We start from the raw sequence: 14,058 nt of genomic DNA, 5'->3' as shown, positions 1-14,058 counted from the left end.
GGAGAATCTTGGTTGCCTTGTCACAAGGCATTGTGTCGTGACCATGGTTAGTTATTGAGCAAAAGATTGATCAATGGATAGATCATTGATAAGTGTTTTTGATAGAGTTTATTCAATGGATTCGACCATTGATACTTGACTTTTGATGGCGATTCAAATGAGTTTTCCATATTAGTATAAATCTTTGATGATAAGAAATAACTCTTATAAGATTCAATACGTATTTTATATATTGAGTTGGCGTTATGAAGTTTGGTATTGCTTTGTATACATGCATAGTGGTTGTTCGATCTGCTTAGAAGATATGTACTACTCACTGAGCTGTGGTTGCTCATCCCACTCCTCCTTTAATCTTTTCAGATTCCTTGGTTGGCGGTGAATAGAGCGAGAGCGCCGTCGGTGGGAAACTTTTGGGGATTTCTATTTTTGTTTGGTATGTTTTAAGGAAGTGGTACCTACGATCCTTGCTAGTGGTTGGATTGTCTGAGTCTAAATGTCTATAACTTTTGGTGGATTATAGAAACTCTGATATTGCAACCAATTTGAAGGTTTATCTTATATTTATATATATAAGTTGATATCAGGTTGTTGGTTGTGTTTGAGGCTGCGTCCTTCGTGTGGAAGGACGGCCGTGTCAGCCCCATTCTTTGAGGTTTTTGGGGTGTGACAGATCAGCTTTTGAATCTGCTGGGCTGGACTCCTTAGTCACTGCAGTTTGGTCTCATGGGATGTTTGGTTCAGGAATGATTCTGGTGGCTGATCAGATGCAACGCACAGGAGTGTTGCAAGATCCATCAGTATCTCGTTTCCTGTCATTGAGGAAAAGAGCTAATCAAATGTCGCGTGGGTTTGGAATTACTTGGGGAACTGCTTTATTAATGTCAGACGATCGGTCTCTTTTCAGCCGGGAGGAACTTGGTCATGTCTATTTAAGATCGGTACAGATTTATAATTTACATAATGTCGATGCCTCATTAAATAAGCTACTATAGATGCTATCAAGCTATTGCAATTTCGAAGCATATGCACATGCTTAATGCGACAGTCCACTATTCATGTTAGTCCAGAACAAATTCAGAGCGTCGATGGATGATCTTTTTCTCCAACTAGTTTGATATTAGCGCAAATAATTTCCGAAAGCAAGAAATGGTAGTGAAGAAATTTGGTAATGTGAGTCATCAGCGATTAAAGCATCTTTGGGTGGATAAATTCGTGAGTACAACCCTGTAAACTGTTTAAGTGCCGGCCTTTTATCTTTGCAGGTAATTCTAGCTGAGAGAAGGAACGGTTTACGCATATTTGGAAAGATGATTGGATGGTCTTACATTCTTAGCCCGAAATTTTTGTATTTCTTGAATATTTAATTTGTCATTGTTGATTGTTTTGTCATAGGAAGATGGTGTTTCACTGATAAATCAATTACCTTCCTGCCAAATATCTCATAGTCAAAGCTGCAAGTTTATGATTTTGTTAAAAGAACTTTTATATCTCTTTATATTGAACTTACCTTTTAATAAGTATATATCAAGAGATATATCCACCTTCCTTGTCTTCTTTCATATAGTCATATATTTTGTTTCTAATTATATGTTTATCTATTGTATCATACAAACAATGTTAAAATAGCATTAAATATAAGATCTTTCATTATTGTTTCAATAATATTTAGAATTTTTTTAAGAGGAACATGAGTAGTCAGAACTTGTTTGTTGCGCCCTTCCATTGTAATGCGAGGGGCAAGTTGTACAGTAACGGTCATTGCACATCCCCAGTCGCCCGGACCTCAGTAAATGCTCATTTTTAGCACCATAGTCGTCATCTGTGGAGTCAATACGATCCTTTATGCTAAAAGAAGGGAATTTTTCTTTCATATGCTGCAACTCCACTCCCGTGCTTCCAGGCGCACCGGGGTTATGCCCGAAGGTACTTTCAGGTCCGCGATTGTGTAATGGGCCACTCATTAGCGAGAAAGGTGTCCTCCTTTCACTCCTTAAAGGTCCAGTGTAACCTACTCGACTCGGTATACTCTCGTATGACTCCATGGAGCTCGTAGGGATGGAAATTGACACACTCCGGGTCCTAGATATACGTGACCGAGGTTGAGAACTGTTATAATCATCTCATAATTGCTGTTGCGTTTCCGACAGTATCGGTTCTTCATCTCTTTCGTTATGGGCCATTTCACACTGTAAATCTGCAGAAGGAAACGTTTAATTGAGATTTTTATATAGTAAAGCAATTTTTGTGGACCATCTTTCACTGAACTAAACATGTGACGAGGAAAAAGAACGTCAACTGAATCATATCTATTTTTCCTGTCAGAACAAATCCAGATAAGGAAAACTGGATGCAAAATATTCCGAGAAAATTTAGTAACCGGTCTTAGTCAAATTAGTTTTTTATTACTATTCATAAGTTTTCATATTTACATTAATAGCTATATATTATAAAAAAATTTCAATCAATTTCCCAAATTAACAAAAAAAAAAAAATATGTTGTTTTTTATTACCCTTTTACTTTTCTGGTGTTTATAAGTATTATAGTTCCATTTAAGCATATTTTAGCTTGTGATGGTAAAAGTGAATACTCATTTTGAGTTGTCCTGCCGTTTCAAGAATAAATGTTAGAAAAAGGATATCTAAAAACGATATTAATTTATCTATAAATACTCCTACTTATATTAATTTAAATCTCGTTTCTAATTTTTAGATATATTAAATTTCCAAGCTCTTGTTTCTCATATATCTTAAGCATTTTCATTAAGTTTTTCGATTAGGAACTTAAAATAGAAAAAATATCAACTTGATACACCTCTAGAGCACCTTTGTTTCCTAGAAAATGAGTAATTTGGAAAATAGTTTTCGAAAAAATAATCACAAATATCACTTACATAAATAAACGAATGGAAATTTTTTTATCACCCACAAATTAAGTTAGGCATAAATTATTATCAATGATGAAAACATTTTCTATTGACTAATTTTTCTAAACGATATAAGCAATCATTTTTCGAAACAAAATTTTCAAATTACTTATTTCCGCAAAACGAACATACTCTTAAATGAGTCAAGAGTGTATATCTAACTTTTTGACAAACACTACCGATCACTTGTTATATGCTGTTAAATACATGTACCTGATTTTCGTAACAAGGGCACACGCAAGGATACGAGTAGTAACTGCAGAAATCATCGGCCGAGACAAGCATCTACACACAGAAGTAGCGGAAAAGGAGGGCATTTTGACAAACTTACAAAGCCAATACGCACAGTTCAAGCGCAAGACACCAACTTCACCCTCTGAAGGACGATCAGCTCTCAAAGCGACGAAGTAGGAACAATTACAAGAGTGTGGAGCCTGCTGCTATCGCTGGGTAGCGACGGCAACCGGAGAGAGCGTGAGCTCGAGGATTGAAGCCTCCGAGCCGAAGAGGCTCGTTTTTTTTATCTGGTTTATCTGGTTCTGCGGTTCTAGACGATGAAGATAATGCGAGGGAAGAAATCTGAAAGGAGACAGAGCTGAGGCTTTGTTTTGTTTCTTCTACGAAGACCATAGCCAGTGATTCAGAAGAAGACTTCGAGCGTTGACTGTGACCAAGACTCTCACGACTGGCTGACAAATGAAAGAACCTTTAGCTGGAAAGGAAAGGATCACATCGGATGCTTAAACAAACTCATTAATTTATATAGCTAGTGATAAAATGTCATATTATTTGACAAATTAATTTATAAGATGACTATTCATGCGCGTTGATTTCATAAAAAGTGAACGATTTAATAAATAATTTTTCTAAAGATGATCGCTTATATCGCTTATAATATTGAATGAATGAAAAATATATTTTTATTGTTTACAAATATTTTTATCGTCCACAAAAATATTAAGATATTAAGATATAGCTGTTATCCATAATGAAAATAGTATTTGTTGATTATCTATTTCCAATAACACAACGGGCCATTTAAAAAATAAATAACTTTCGAATCATTCATTTTTATGGAATCAAATAAATCTTTATATCCTTCATTTTGCTCTTAAAAATATGGACTGCATTGTGTTCTTGAGAACGAAGTTAGCTTTGTAATCACTAGTTATCACACAAATTGTGGGAGACGATGTCAATCTCCTACGCCCTTTAAGGAATGTTGGCCATGAATTGGAGAGTAAATTCAAATGATCTGTAACCTTCTTTTTCTTTTTATTTTTGTCGAATTTTTGGCATCACGGAACTTCAGGCCAAAAGAAGAAAAAAACAGCCTTTTTTCTAAGAAAAAAATAAAAACTTTTCTGGCCATGATGTTTCACGTTTGCGATGGGGACTTTCGTGGAGCTTGCTTCGTGGAAAACCATTGAAAAGGACCAGACACGATTGTCGTCCACAAAAGTGCAAAGCGGAAGGAGTTTTCAACATTTCGTGCTTTAACATTCTCATTGGAGATGACAAAGGTGCGCGCCCGCGTCTTGTTAGGACCAAAAGCGCGTTTACGGGACGGGAGCCGCGTTTGCTTTGCATTTCTCTCCTTTTACCTGGGCCTGACCTCCCCTGTCTCTCTCACACGAGCATGGGAAGTCAGCGACTCTAAGTTGGCCGCGCAAATTCCACCCCATGCATCGTAACGTGGCCATCAGAGAGGGAAAAAAGTGAGAGCAACTGGTCGTCGAAAGAAACAGAGAGAGAGCGAGGTGAAGAGGAAATGGCGTGAACAAGCTGTTCCGCATTACTTTTGCACCATTTCCAGGCAGCTTATTGAGAGCCATGCCGTGAAGATTAAGTTCGAATGGACGTCTACTTTGTCGAGTTTTAAGCTCGAAATTCATCTAGCTTTCATGGGATTATTCTAAGCTTCAATGTGCAGCGTCAAGGCACCGATAAGAGCCTCTTTTGAGTGCTGCACTTAGCCCGAAACAAAACTCATCATGATTTAAAAGAAAATCGACCCTCATTCTTTAAAATGGGGATGATCTTCTTCTATCTATAAAGGGCTCAAATCCACCCATCATATAGGAAAATTAAATGGGAACTTTTGCGATGATGATTGTGAAAGAGGCTAGTGGCCAAGGAAGGTTCGGTTCAATGGGACAATTACTGTGGCGAAACAGTGACTCGACCATGAGGCAATGGATGGTTGAAAATAGAGAACAAACTATGAGGGGATGAGCTCGAAACCTTAGGATCGCCATGGCCCATTGAACGAACCCGACCCAAATTGAATTGCGTATTAGCCTGATATATTTTTAGTTTAAAAACCCCGATCTCAGAATATACAATTTCTATCGTGGTCGTGTCGTGTGGTGAAGTCGTGATTAAGAACGGAAGTTGTTCCGTATTGCAGTCGGTATCTGCAGAATTGGAAAGTCTAAATTGGACTTGAAGACTTTAACTCGGTCTGCAAGAAAACAGCAAAGAAAGAAAGTCAAACTTCAATTTTGGATTGCCGGATTCAGGTTCGGAGCATGGACTTTCTAATCCATGTTGAATACAGCCACGTCCTTTTTCCAAGGGTATATATACATATAATATTAGATTGTGGCTTTGCTTTACGCGGTTGTTGAGGCAAGCAATCTTGAAATGTCGAATATGGAGTGCTCAAAAGTGGACTCGTTGTTCTTATTTGTGGTTACGAACGTTAGTGTTGAAATCGTTTAATTTTATGATAAGATTTGCATATAATTTCTTCATGAGATTGAAAGATTATTTCATGAGAAATTGCAAGGCTAAACACTGCGTAAGTTGTTAAGTATGATTAAGACTTGAGAAATATTGAGAATGTTTAAGTGACTCGAGTGTGATTGTCATATTCGTTGTATTGCTTGATCTATAGTAAAACTCATTGTTGCGTGACATTTCTGATACCGGCTATGACGTTAGCATTGCACTTGCAAAAGAGGCCGATGTGTGAAGCTTGTATTCGCGGGTTGATCACAGTCTTAGCAATACGTGGAGGCGCATGCGGTGACGTCCAGCAATGGACTGATGCGAAATTTCAGTGGTCCAAGGGCGGCGACTCTAGGAGTGATGATTGTTCTTCTTTTTGAACAGCCGCAGAAGGTGTAAAAATAACGCTGAAATGGCTGTGAGCTTGGCGGATCCAAGACGTGATAGCGCATGGTGGCGCGCAAGGCAGCGTCCGGCATCCGTTCACGATGAAATTTCATTATCAGGCTGGATTGAGGGTGGCAAGTCTGGTGGTGGTGTTTATTTTTTAGAACAAGTAGCGGAACCGTGTGGAACAGCAACTGAAGGCTGTGGACTTGGTGGAGAAACGCCGGCAATACGACCAGCATAGTTACAACTTACAAACACCGTGGACTTGGTGGAGAAGTGCGACCAATGTGGCTAGTGTGGTTACAACCACTGTGGAATAGACTTGATGGACGTTTCCTTAGAATGCAATAAGAACTCTAACACCAACTGAAATTTGTAGTGAAAAAGAAAAAATGAGAAGAAGTATAGCTTAAGTGCCACACCATGACATAAGGGGACTTAGTCAAAAGTTAGGAAAGTGACACTTACCATTTTTTTTTTTTTGAAAAGTAAGACACTTTACTGTCACCTCCGGTGAACCCCATTGGAAATCTCACGTGGCAATTTTTTTTTTTTTTATTATTTTCACTTGCTTACATCGCTTGCTGGAGAGCTGACTTAGTAAAGAAACGCAAAAACAACATCGTTTTGATACGAATTTTAATTTAATATAAAATTTAATTTAATTATTTTTTTTTTAAATAAAGGAAGGAAGCATGTGGATGAAAGCTCAGCCCTCGCCGCCACTACCTCAATGCCATCGTCAAGAAGGGCCGACAACAATGGGGAGGATCGGCAAGGGTCGCCGAGCTTGAGCTCCCGCCGCCTACAATCTCCATCTTAAAAAAAAAAAAATTAGTTTTAAATTTAATTTAATTAATTTTTAAATTAATTATCTACCTACATCAATAACAAAACAATGTCTTTTTTGCACTTATCTAGCCACGTTAGCATGCAAAATAACGTCATTTTACACTCGTCTCGTCGGAAAATCGCTACGTCAACATTTTGGCCGAATTTTCTCGCTATTGCACTTAGGTTATCCATTTTACTCCACTTAAGTTATCCATTTTCTCCAATTTTGACATTTAAGTGTGCCTTCGTACCAATTTATGGCGCTCCAGGTGTCTGGTGTTTGGTGTCTAGCACTCGAGAAAAATGTTATATATATCGAAATGAAGAGTACAAGACTTCTATACATAGAGGGGGAGAATGCAATTGTAATTAATATAAGGTACAATTAATCTAATTCGAAATGGTAATTTTTCTCTAACACATTTATTTATGGCCGCTCTTTCTCACACTTAGGGGTGTGCAAAAGAACCGGCACCCGCTCGGACCATCCGGAACCAAATCGGAACCGCCAGGAACTGGGGGTTCTTAAGGGAACCGGTTCAGTTCCCGGTTTCAATTTATGAGAACCAGTGGGAACTAGACCGGTTATATTTTAATAATATATTAATTTTTAATATTTTAAAAAATTTGAAATTAGCAAATCTAAAATTTAGGCTCCAATCATCATCTTGTCTCAATTCACTATTCTCCTCTCCATCTCGTCTCTCTTAGTTCAAAATCTCCTCAAATTCCCTCTTCCTCTCCAATTCATCTCCGGATCTACTCATCTCCATTCGAGTCCTAGTTCGAACTCGGCGAAATAGTGAATTGATTCTCTTTCCCCCCTCAAACTTGAACTCTCTCTCCACGTTGCCATCATCCTCATCGCCACCTCCACATTCATTGTCATTATCGTACTCTTCATTGTTGGGCTTGTCCCGCTTCTACCTCCCCTCTTCCTCCTCCCCCTCCTCGGGTCTCCCCCCATCGTCCTCATTTTTGGGGACAGGGGCGAACTCCAAGTCTAAGAATGACTCATCATTCCCGATGTCCTCCTCATTGTCGATCTCGAGGAAAGAGTGGGAGACGGCGAAGGAGGTGGCAAAGATGGTGGTGGTGGTCGGGACAGAAGTGGCGCGAGGGTTGCAACCGCCGCCATCGCGGCACTAGTACGTGAGGAGAATAAAGCTACTATGATCGGGAGAGCCAGAATAAGTAGATGTGAGGAGGGCGAAAAGGGGAAGGCGCAGAGGTTGGACCGGTTCTATGGATCCACCTGGGAACCGAACCGGCGGTTCGGTCCAGTTCCCGGGTGGATCCATGCAACTAGCGAGCGGTCCTTGATTCCAATTTTTGGAAACCGGTTCTTAGCGGGCGGTTCCAAGTTCTAGGTTGGGAACCACCCACCCAGACCATGCACACCCTACTCACACCTAATCTCAGAACCTCATTTATACCTTAGTCTACTCTTTGCTCCTAGAATAAAAGAGAAGGAGAAGAACGATAAATAAAAACTCTTAATTTATTCTTGCGTTACACAATACATTGGAAGTACTGGCTACTTGGCTTTGGTAAAAAAGGAAAAAAGGAAGCTTGGAAAAATGAAAGTAAAAAACTTTTCTGGCGATGAAGAATAAAGTGTCAAAAATAATGCTATGCTCACACCTAATCTCAATGTACACTATGCTCCTTACTAGCTCTTCTCGGTACATTCGACCTGGCGGATGAGGAATAAAATGGCAAAAATAACGCACTTCAGAGTAAATGGGCGTCCGTGGTACTCTTTTATGCAGTTCAAGACATTCTAACCAAAAGGTTATGCCATTAAAACACATAGGAGCAACCTGTGACTGTATGCTTCAACAAAGCAAATGTCTTCACATTCCAGACCTTTTGTGATATTTAAATGGATTTGTTGTATTTTCTCATCCCAATTCCGATCTGTGGTCCTTATAAGATATTCCTGCTAAAATTTTCTGTCGGATGGAGTCCTCTATACAAGCACTTCTAGGAGATCTCAGCTCACTGTAGGCAATGAGTGGAGTGGTTGTACAAAGCTCAGTCATGATCCGTTATGTGATCAACGCTCCTACAAGGCAATCATCATCTAATCTCTCATATATCATTTTGTGTTGAAGAATCTACAGTTCACGTCTCACAATTTGAGTTACATGCCTATATCATCATGCCCTTACAACATGTCCTCTCTTACGGTTTGCAGTGACAACATGACTGGAACCTAGTATAAATACAGACAGCAGAGGAATGTCATTTATACCATCAACGTACTTTGATAATGTCAAGGATGCTGTGACTGTGAAGTGTTGGCACGACTTAGTCGTTTCTTCCTGTATCTCCAAGCAACTTGAATACGAGATGTTGCAAGTCCCCTCCAGTATGGTGATACATACCTGCAACGAGGCGTTTTTGTCACAAGTGCATAATCCAAAAAATTTGTTGATGCTCTCCATGTATGAGCAAATTACAAACTATGGAACTGACTAGTTGTTCCTGCCTTTAGGTTCAAAAAGAGAACGTACACAGGGAATCTGAAACAGTTAACTTAATCGCTATTTTTTTGCCAATAGTTCAGTGATATGCTTGATTTGCCAGTAAAATACAGTAGTGTTAAATCATCTGTTAAGAAAGAGCAAGAACCTTATAGCTCCTTGAACTTTTGGATTGCGCAGGAATCTTGCAAATAACCCGGTGACCTCTTCAAGGTCTTTCGCTCGTAGTGCAAAGGCTTCAACATTTGTCACACATGTTACTGTCCTGTTACTCAGCAACCGGTTTCCAGGTGGTCTTATCTTTCGTCCATCTTCAATATTACATATATTAAAATGCTCTTAGTATGTCCAGTCAGTCAATAATTAAAGACTATTCAGAAAGACTGTGATCTGTACCTTTGTTTACAGAAGAACTCTCAAGGCACCAAGCTAGAAGCTCTTCCCCGCATATATCTCCTTCACATAAACTTGTAACGCCGTCTTCTCCTCTGCTCTCAATTTTCCCGTAGACAATGAAAATCAACTTTTCAACAAGAACACCAGGATGCAGGATCTTGCTTCCTTCGATGTATGTTTTTTTCCGTAACTTCTCACAAATTGCATCTATGATGTGATCCTCCATTACTGCAAATATTCTCACCTGCAACATAATAAAATAGCTGTTAATATGTCTTAAGTTGAATGTTAGTCCAGGCTTATCATGGTAGCCACAAATTTGATGTCCAGAATCCAGGGTGGCTTAAACTGTTTTATTTTTAAAACTATGACAGAGATCTGGAGTTCTGCACTTCTTTTTGCATAGATGGTAATTGTTGCCTGTTGGCTGAACCCAGCAGAACAGACCAGTCATGTCACATTTGAAAAATCCATTTTCCAAAGATTAGAGCTTGTTTTCAGAAGTGGCAATCTCTGGGGAAATGTAGAGACTAGCAATAAAACTCTTAGCCATGTCGTTCTTTTGCAGTTTCTACATTGAGCTGTCTCCATCTAGATGCCACTTAAAACTAAGACAAAAGCTCGGTAATGTTTACCAATAGAAACTAAAAACCAACAAATGAGACCTTTAAAATTTCTTTTTAGCTATCCATCTAAGTACTTGATGACGTAAATTTAAAGACTGATCATCCACTAATCTAGTTATCTGATCAAGCATATGCTACAAACATCAGTAGTTAGCTTCCAAGTGAAGACCTATGATGGAAGCATAGCCAATTATTCAACCTGGGGGAAAGCTTTTGGTTTTAAAAGGCTGCACATGATTGAAGAGAGAGAAGATTAAATTATAAAGCATGGCTTTCATCTTCATCCACAACAGCAGTGAACTTCAATTATTTTTCTAGCCCTAAAATCTGCTCATTCTAAGTAATCACAAAAAAGAGAACTGATTTCTAAGGGTTTAACTTGCACTAAATCCCACCCTCATTTCAACTCAGTTCCAGGGCTTACTCTTTTCACAAATTTGAAGAGATGGCATCTTATATCCCTCTGAATATCTTCAGGAAAATCCTCGAGAAGCATTTCTTCATTGACTCCTCTAGTGGCAGCCCAATGGTATCGCTCAGCTTCGAGTACTCTTCTGCATAGTAGGCAATTTCTGGTCAATTGAATAGGAGCCTCCATAGAGCACACATTGGATATGACCTACATGTCTAGATGCTTATCCACAATTCGGTGAAAATATACGGATGCTCAGAACTACATTATAAAACACTAGTGCATGACTGGCTCAAGCAGCAGCAAAGAATATGTCTAGAAACAGTTCCAGAATGCAAAGTACAGAGAGACACAGAAACCAATGATGATAAGCATGATAGTATAGATAGAAAACAAAATGCAGGCAGAGGACACAGGTATACTTGCACAATCTCTTTGCTGATGATCTGTAGGACCCACAGTGTCAAATTTATCCACCATCAACATAAAAATCTACCTAGTTGAAGCCCTCAAGTTACTGGTTTTAACAAACCATCTTCCATTAGAGCTCATTTTACTAACCAATGCTGCTCCATCGCACATCTTCAACCCAACCCCCGCATAAAACTTCATAGAGAATCAAATTTGCTGCTCATATCCCATACGGACTTCAACTTGGCTCAGAGTCCTCTAGCTAATTTCCAAAGGTGCCATTGACCCCCAAGCTTCAGTCTTAATTGTACGTATATTCACAAAACAAGGCAGAAGACTTCGATATAACCCACCAAATGAAGAAAAAACTGCTCAGCTTCCAATCCAAAGAATCATACAATATGGTCAATCATATGAGGAAGCACAAAAACACTGATAGTATGCATGAACAGGCAAATAGAGAGGATAATTGAAAGCCAAGATCATATCAAACACTATGCACAAGTTCTAATGACCACATAGCCTAACAATCTCATAGATAAAAGGTCCCTTTTCTTCTACAATTTTCAATTCACTCAACATGATGCTTTCAGCTCATCATTCAGTATAAATTGGACAGAACCCTTCTATGAACCCCATTGGGCAAGACGTTGTAAGAAGTCATGTTTGCTTCACCGCCAAATTCGAGCAGCTAAAATGACAAGAGGATACTGGATAATGCAATTGATATGTCTCTACTCAGGAGAAGAAGTACATGAGAAAGGTAGGAAGAAATGCCGTATTTACCTTCTTAGCTTTTCAGGTAAGCGTCTGTGACTCATCCATTGCTCAACATCACGACGCCTTAATGACATCTCTAGCCTCCTGGGAGGATTGGGGAAAAATAAAAGTCAGCTGACAGTTTAAATCCAAGACGTCCAGCAATAAAAAGGTGCACTAATGTTCACTAGGAACATTCTTAATCAGTATTGGTCAAAAGAACAAATACGAATTGGGAGCATAGGTGCACAGAAAGGTGTGCATGTAGAGCACTAATAAGTTTCATCAGTCGTCTTGGGGATGCTTTCTCATATGGTGTTTCAGTATGTTATTTCAAGAGATGTCAAGACATTTTTGAAGGACTAGACATAGCCTAGGATGTTTCTTTTCCCAAGTAATAGTATTAGTTACTGCCACTTGCACATGAAATATCACAAGAATGTTTAGGCAAGCTCCATTTTCATATGGCAGTTAACAATTCTTGAACCCAAACCAGCCAAAAAACATAACTTAGATCTGCTCATGAATTCTTGAAGCTAACCTATATGAGCATTCGGTGCTGTTATAATGCCTAAATTATTAGAGCCATATCTTCTCGATGTTGCTCAAGATTAACAAATTACAAGAATACCAATTACTCAGATTCATGCGTGCTAATAAACTAAGATACCATGATGAATTCATATCTGGCCAATACAATATTTACATGTCCAAAGAATGAAATCTGAAAGCCAATACTAAAAGACTCACACAAAAAATCTGCAAAAGGATATTCATCATCTCAAATAATAGCATTATGGAACTGTTTGTCTGGGAAGCTATATAACCATCACACATACACTTGGACATGAAAATTTTTAAAGGTCGTCATTGTATCAATCAAATAATCTCAAATATTTTGCACAAGCACAACGGTAAAGATTAACAGATCTGTCAATATAAAAAGTTTGTCAATGTGAGAGGTCACACCTTCTTCCCAGAGCCTGGAGGAAGTTCTGCATATTTCCAATGAGAAGAGCAAAGAGCAAGAGGCCCAAACCAATAATGCCCATGGTAAACAGGACTTCTGGAACAAAGTAGCTTGGAGTTTGATTTCCAGCTAGAGTACTTATTTGCTTCAAAATTTGAAAAAGAAAATGAGTACGATGTGTTACAAATTGTATCTTCACTTTAAGGTGCATTAAATGCATGATGTTATAAAAACACAAGAATGTTTCTCTGCAGGCCATATTGGTAATGCAACCACGGAAATAGTGAGTAAAAAAAAAAAATTGACAAGTTTAGGCTGAATTTGGAGGATATTAAATCAGGATGGGCTGGCAGATTGTTCTAACACACGACATCCACAAGCAATAGTTATTCGGGTTCATACTTATCATTCACTCTCTCTCAAGAATCATAAAGAGAATATCATGCAATGATCTTCTCTTCTTTCCGCATATTTCAATGTGCTATTCTCGTTACTAGCAGAGAACAGATTGACTCATACAACCAAGATATGCACTACTGCCTCAATCTTTCTGGAAGTTCAAAGCACAATAGAAACTCCCGCAAGGATAGAAAGATATTAAAATGGAACTGTCACAGAGAAAAAAAAAGAAGGTAAAAAGATGAAGTGGAGAGTCCTCCAAATTTGCAGCTTTGACTTGCATTGACGGAAAATCAAAAGTTCCAGGTGTTCATCCCGCATGAAGCCAAGCATCTTATTCCGTATATTTCAAGAAATGAAGAGGCCTTTGCCGCAGCTAATAGTGTGTTTGCTCTTGTGATTATTGCTAAGAGTGGACAAATACTAAAGCAGAAAATGACACATATGGTCCATGAACTTTAGCCTGTGCAATATTGGTCCTGAACTTTTAATTTGTATATAATTCCTGAACTTTGGTCCAATATTCAATGTAGTCCCTGAACTTTTAAACATTTTCATATAATTTAGGGACTATGTTGAGCATTTATCAATAGCTCATAGACCACACTAAACAAATTAAAAGTCTAGGTACGATTGTACACACATTGGGTCAAAGTTCAAGGACTATATTGCACAAATTAAAGGTTCAAGAACAACAATGCACTTTCGATCAATG

At 38.6% G+C, this 14,058-nt stretch overlaps 1 protein-coding gene across 2 annotated transcripts in view; it reads right to left on the bottom strand.

Annotated features, from left to right (window-relative positions):
- Window positions 1-8,950: 8,950 nt before the first annotated feature.
- LOC104456405 (probable cyclic nucleotide-gated ion channel 20, chloroplastic) overlaps window positions 8,951-14,058 on the bottom strand; it is a 57,721-nt gene continuing 52,613 nt past the window's right edge. For both annotated transcript variants that reach the window (XM_039300917.1, XM_010071187.3), the window contains exons 8-13: window positions 12,944-13,089; window positions 12,002-12,079; window positions 10,817-10,946; window positions 9,767-10,010; window positions 9,519-9,681; window positions 8,951-9,271 (exon numbers count right to left, since the gene is read on the bottom strand). In XM_039300917.1, the coding sequence (XP_039156851.1) occupies window positions 9,160-9,271; window positions 9,519-9,681; window positions 9,767-10,010; window positions 10,817-10,946; window positions 12,002-12,079; window positions 12,944-13,089 (873 nt within the window). In that variant the 3' untranslated portion in view covers window positions 8,951-9,159. The remainder of the gene's footprint in view (window positions 9,272-9,518; window positions 9,682-9,766; window positions 10,011-10,816; window positions 10,947-12,001; window positions 12,080-12,943; window positions 13,090-14,058) is intronic.

Source organism: Eucalyptus grandis, chromosome 8, assembly GCF_016545825.1.
Source record: "Eucalyptus grandis isolate ANBG69807.140 chromosome 8, ASM1654582v1, whole genome shotgun sequence".
In the NCBI taxonomy this organism is placed as follows: Eukaryota; Viridiplantae; Streptophyta; class Magnoliopsida; order Myrtales; family Myrtaceae; genus Eucalyptus; species Eucalyptus grandis.
The sequence above is the reverse complement of the archived record's forward strand: the minus strand, read 5'-3'. Positions and strand labels throughout refer to the sequence as shown.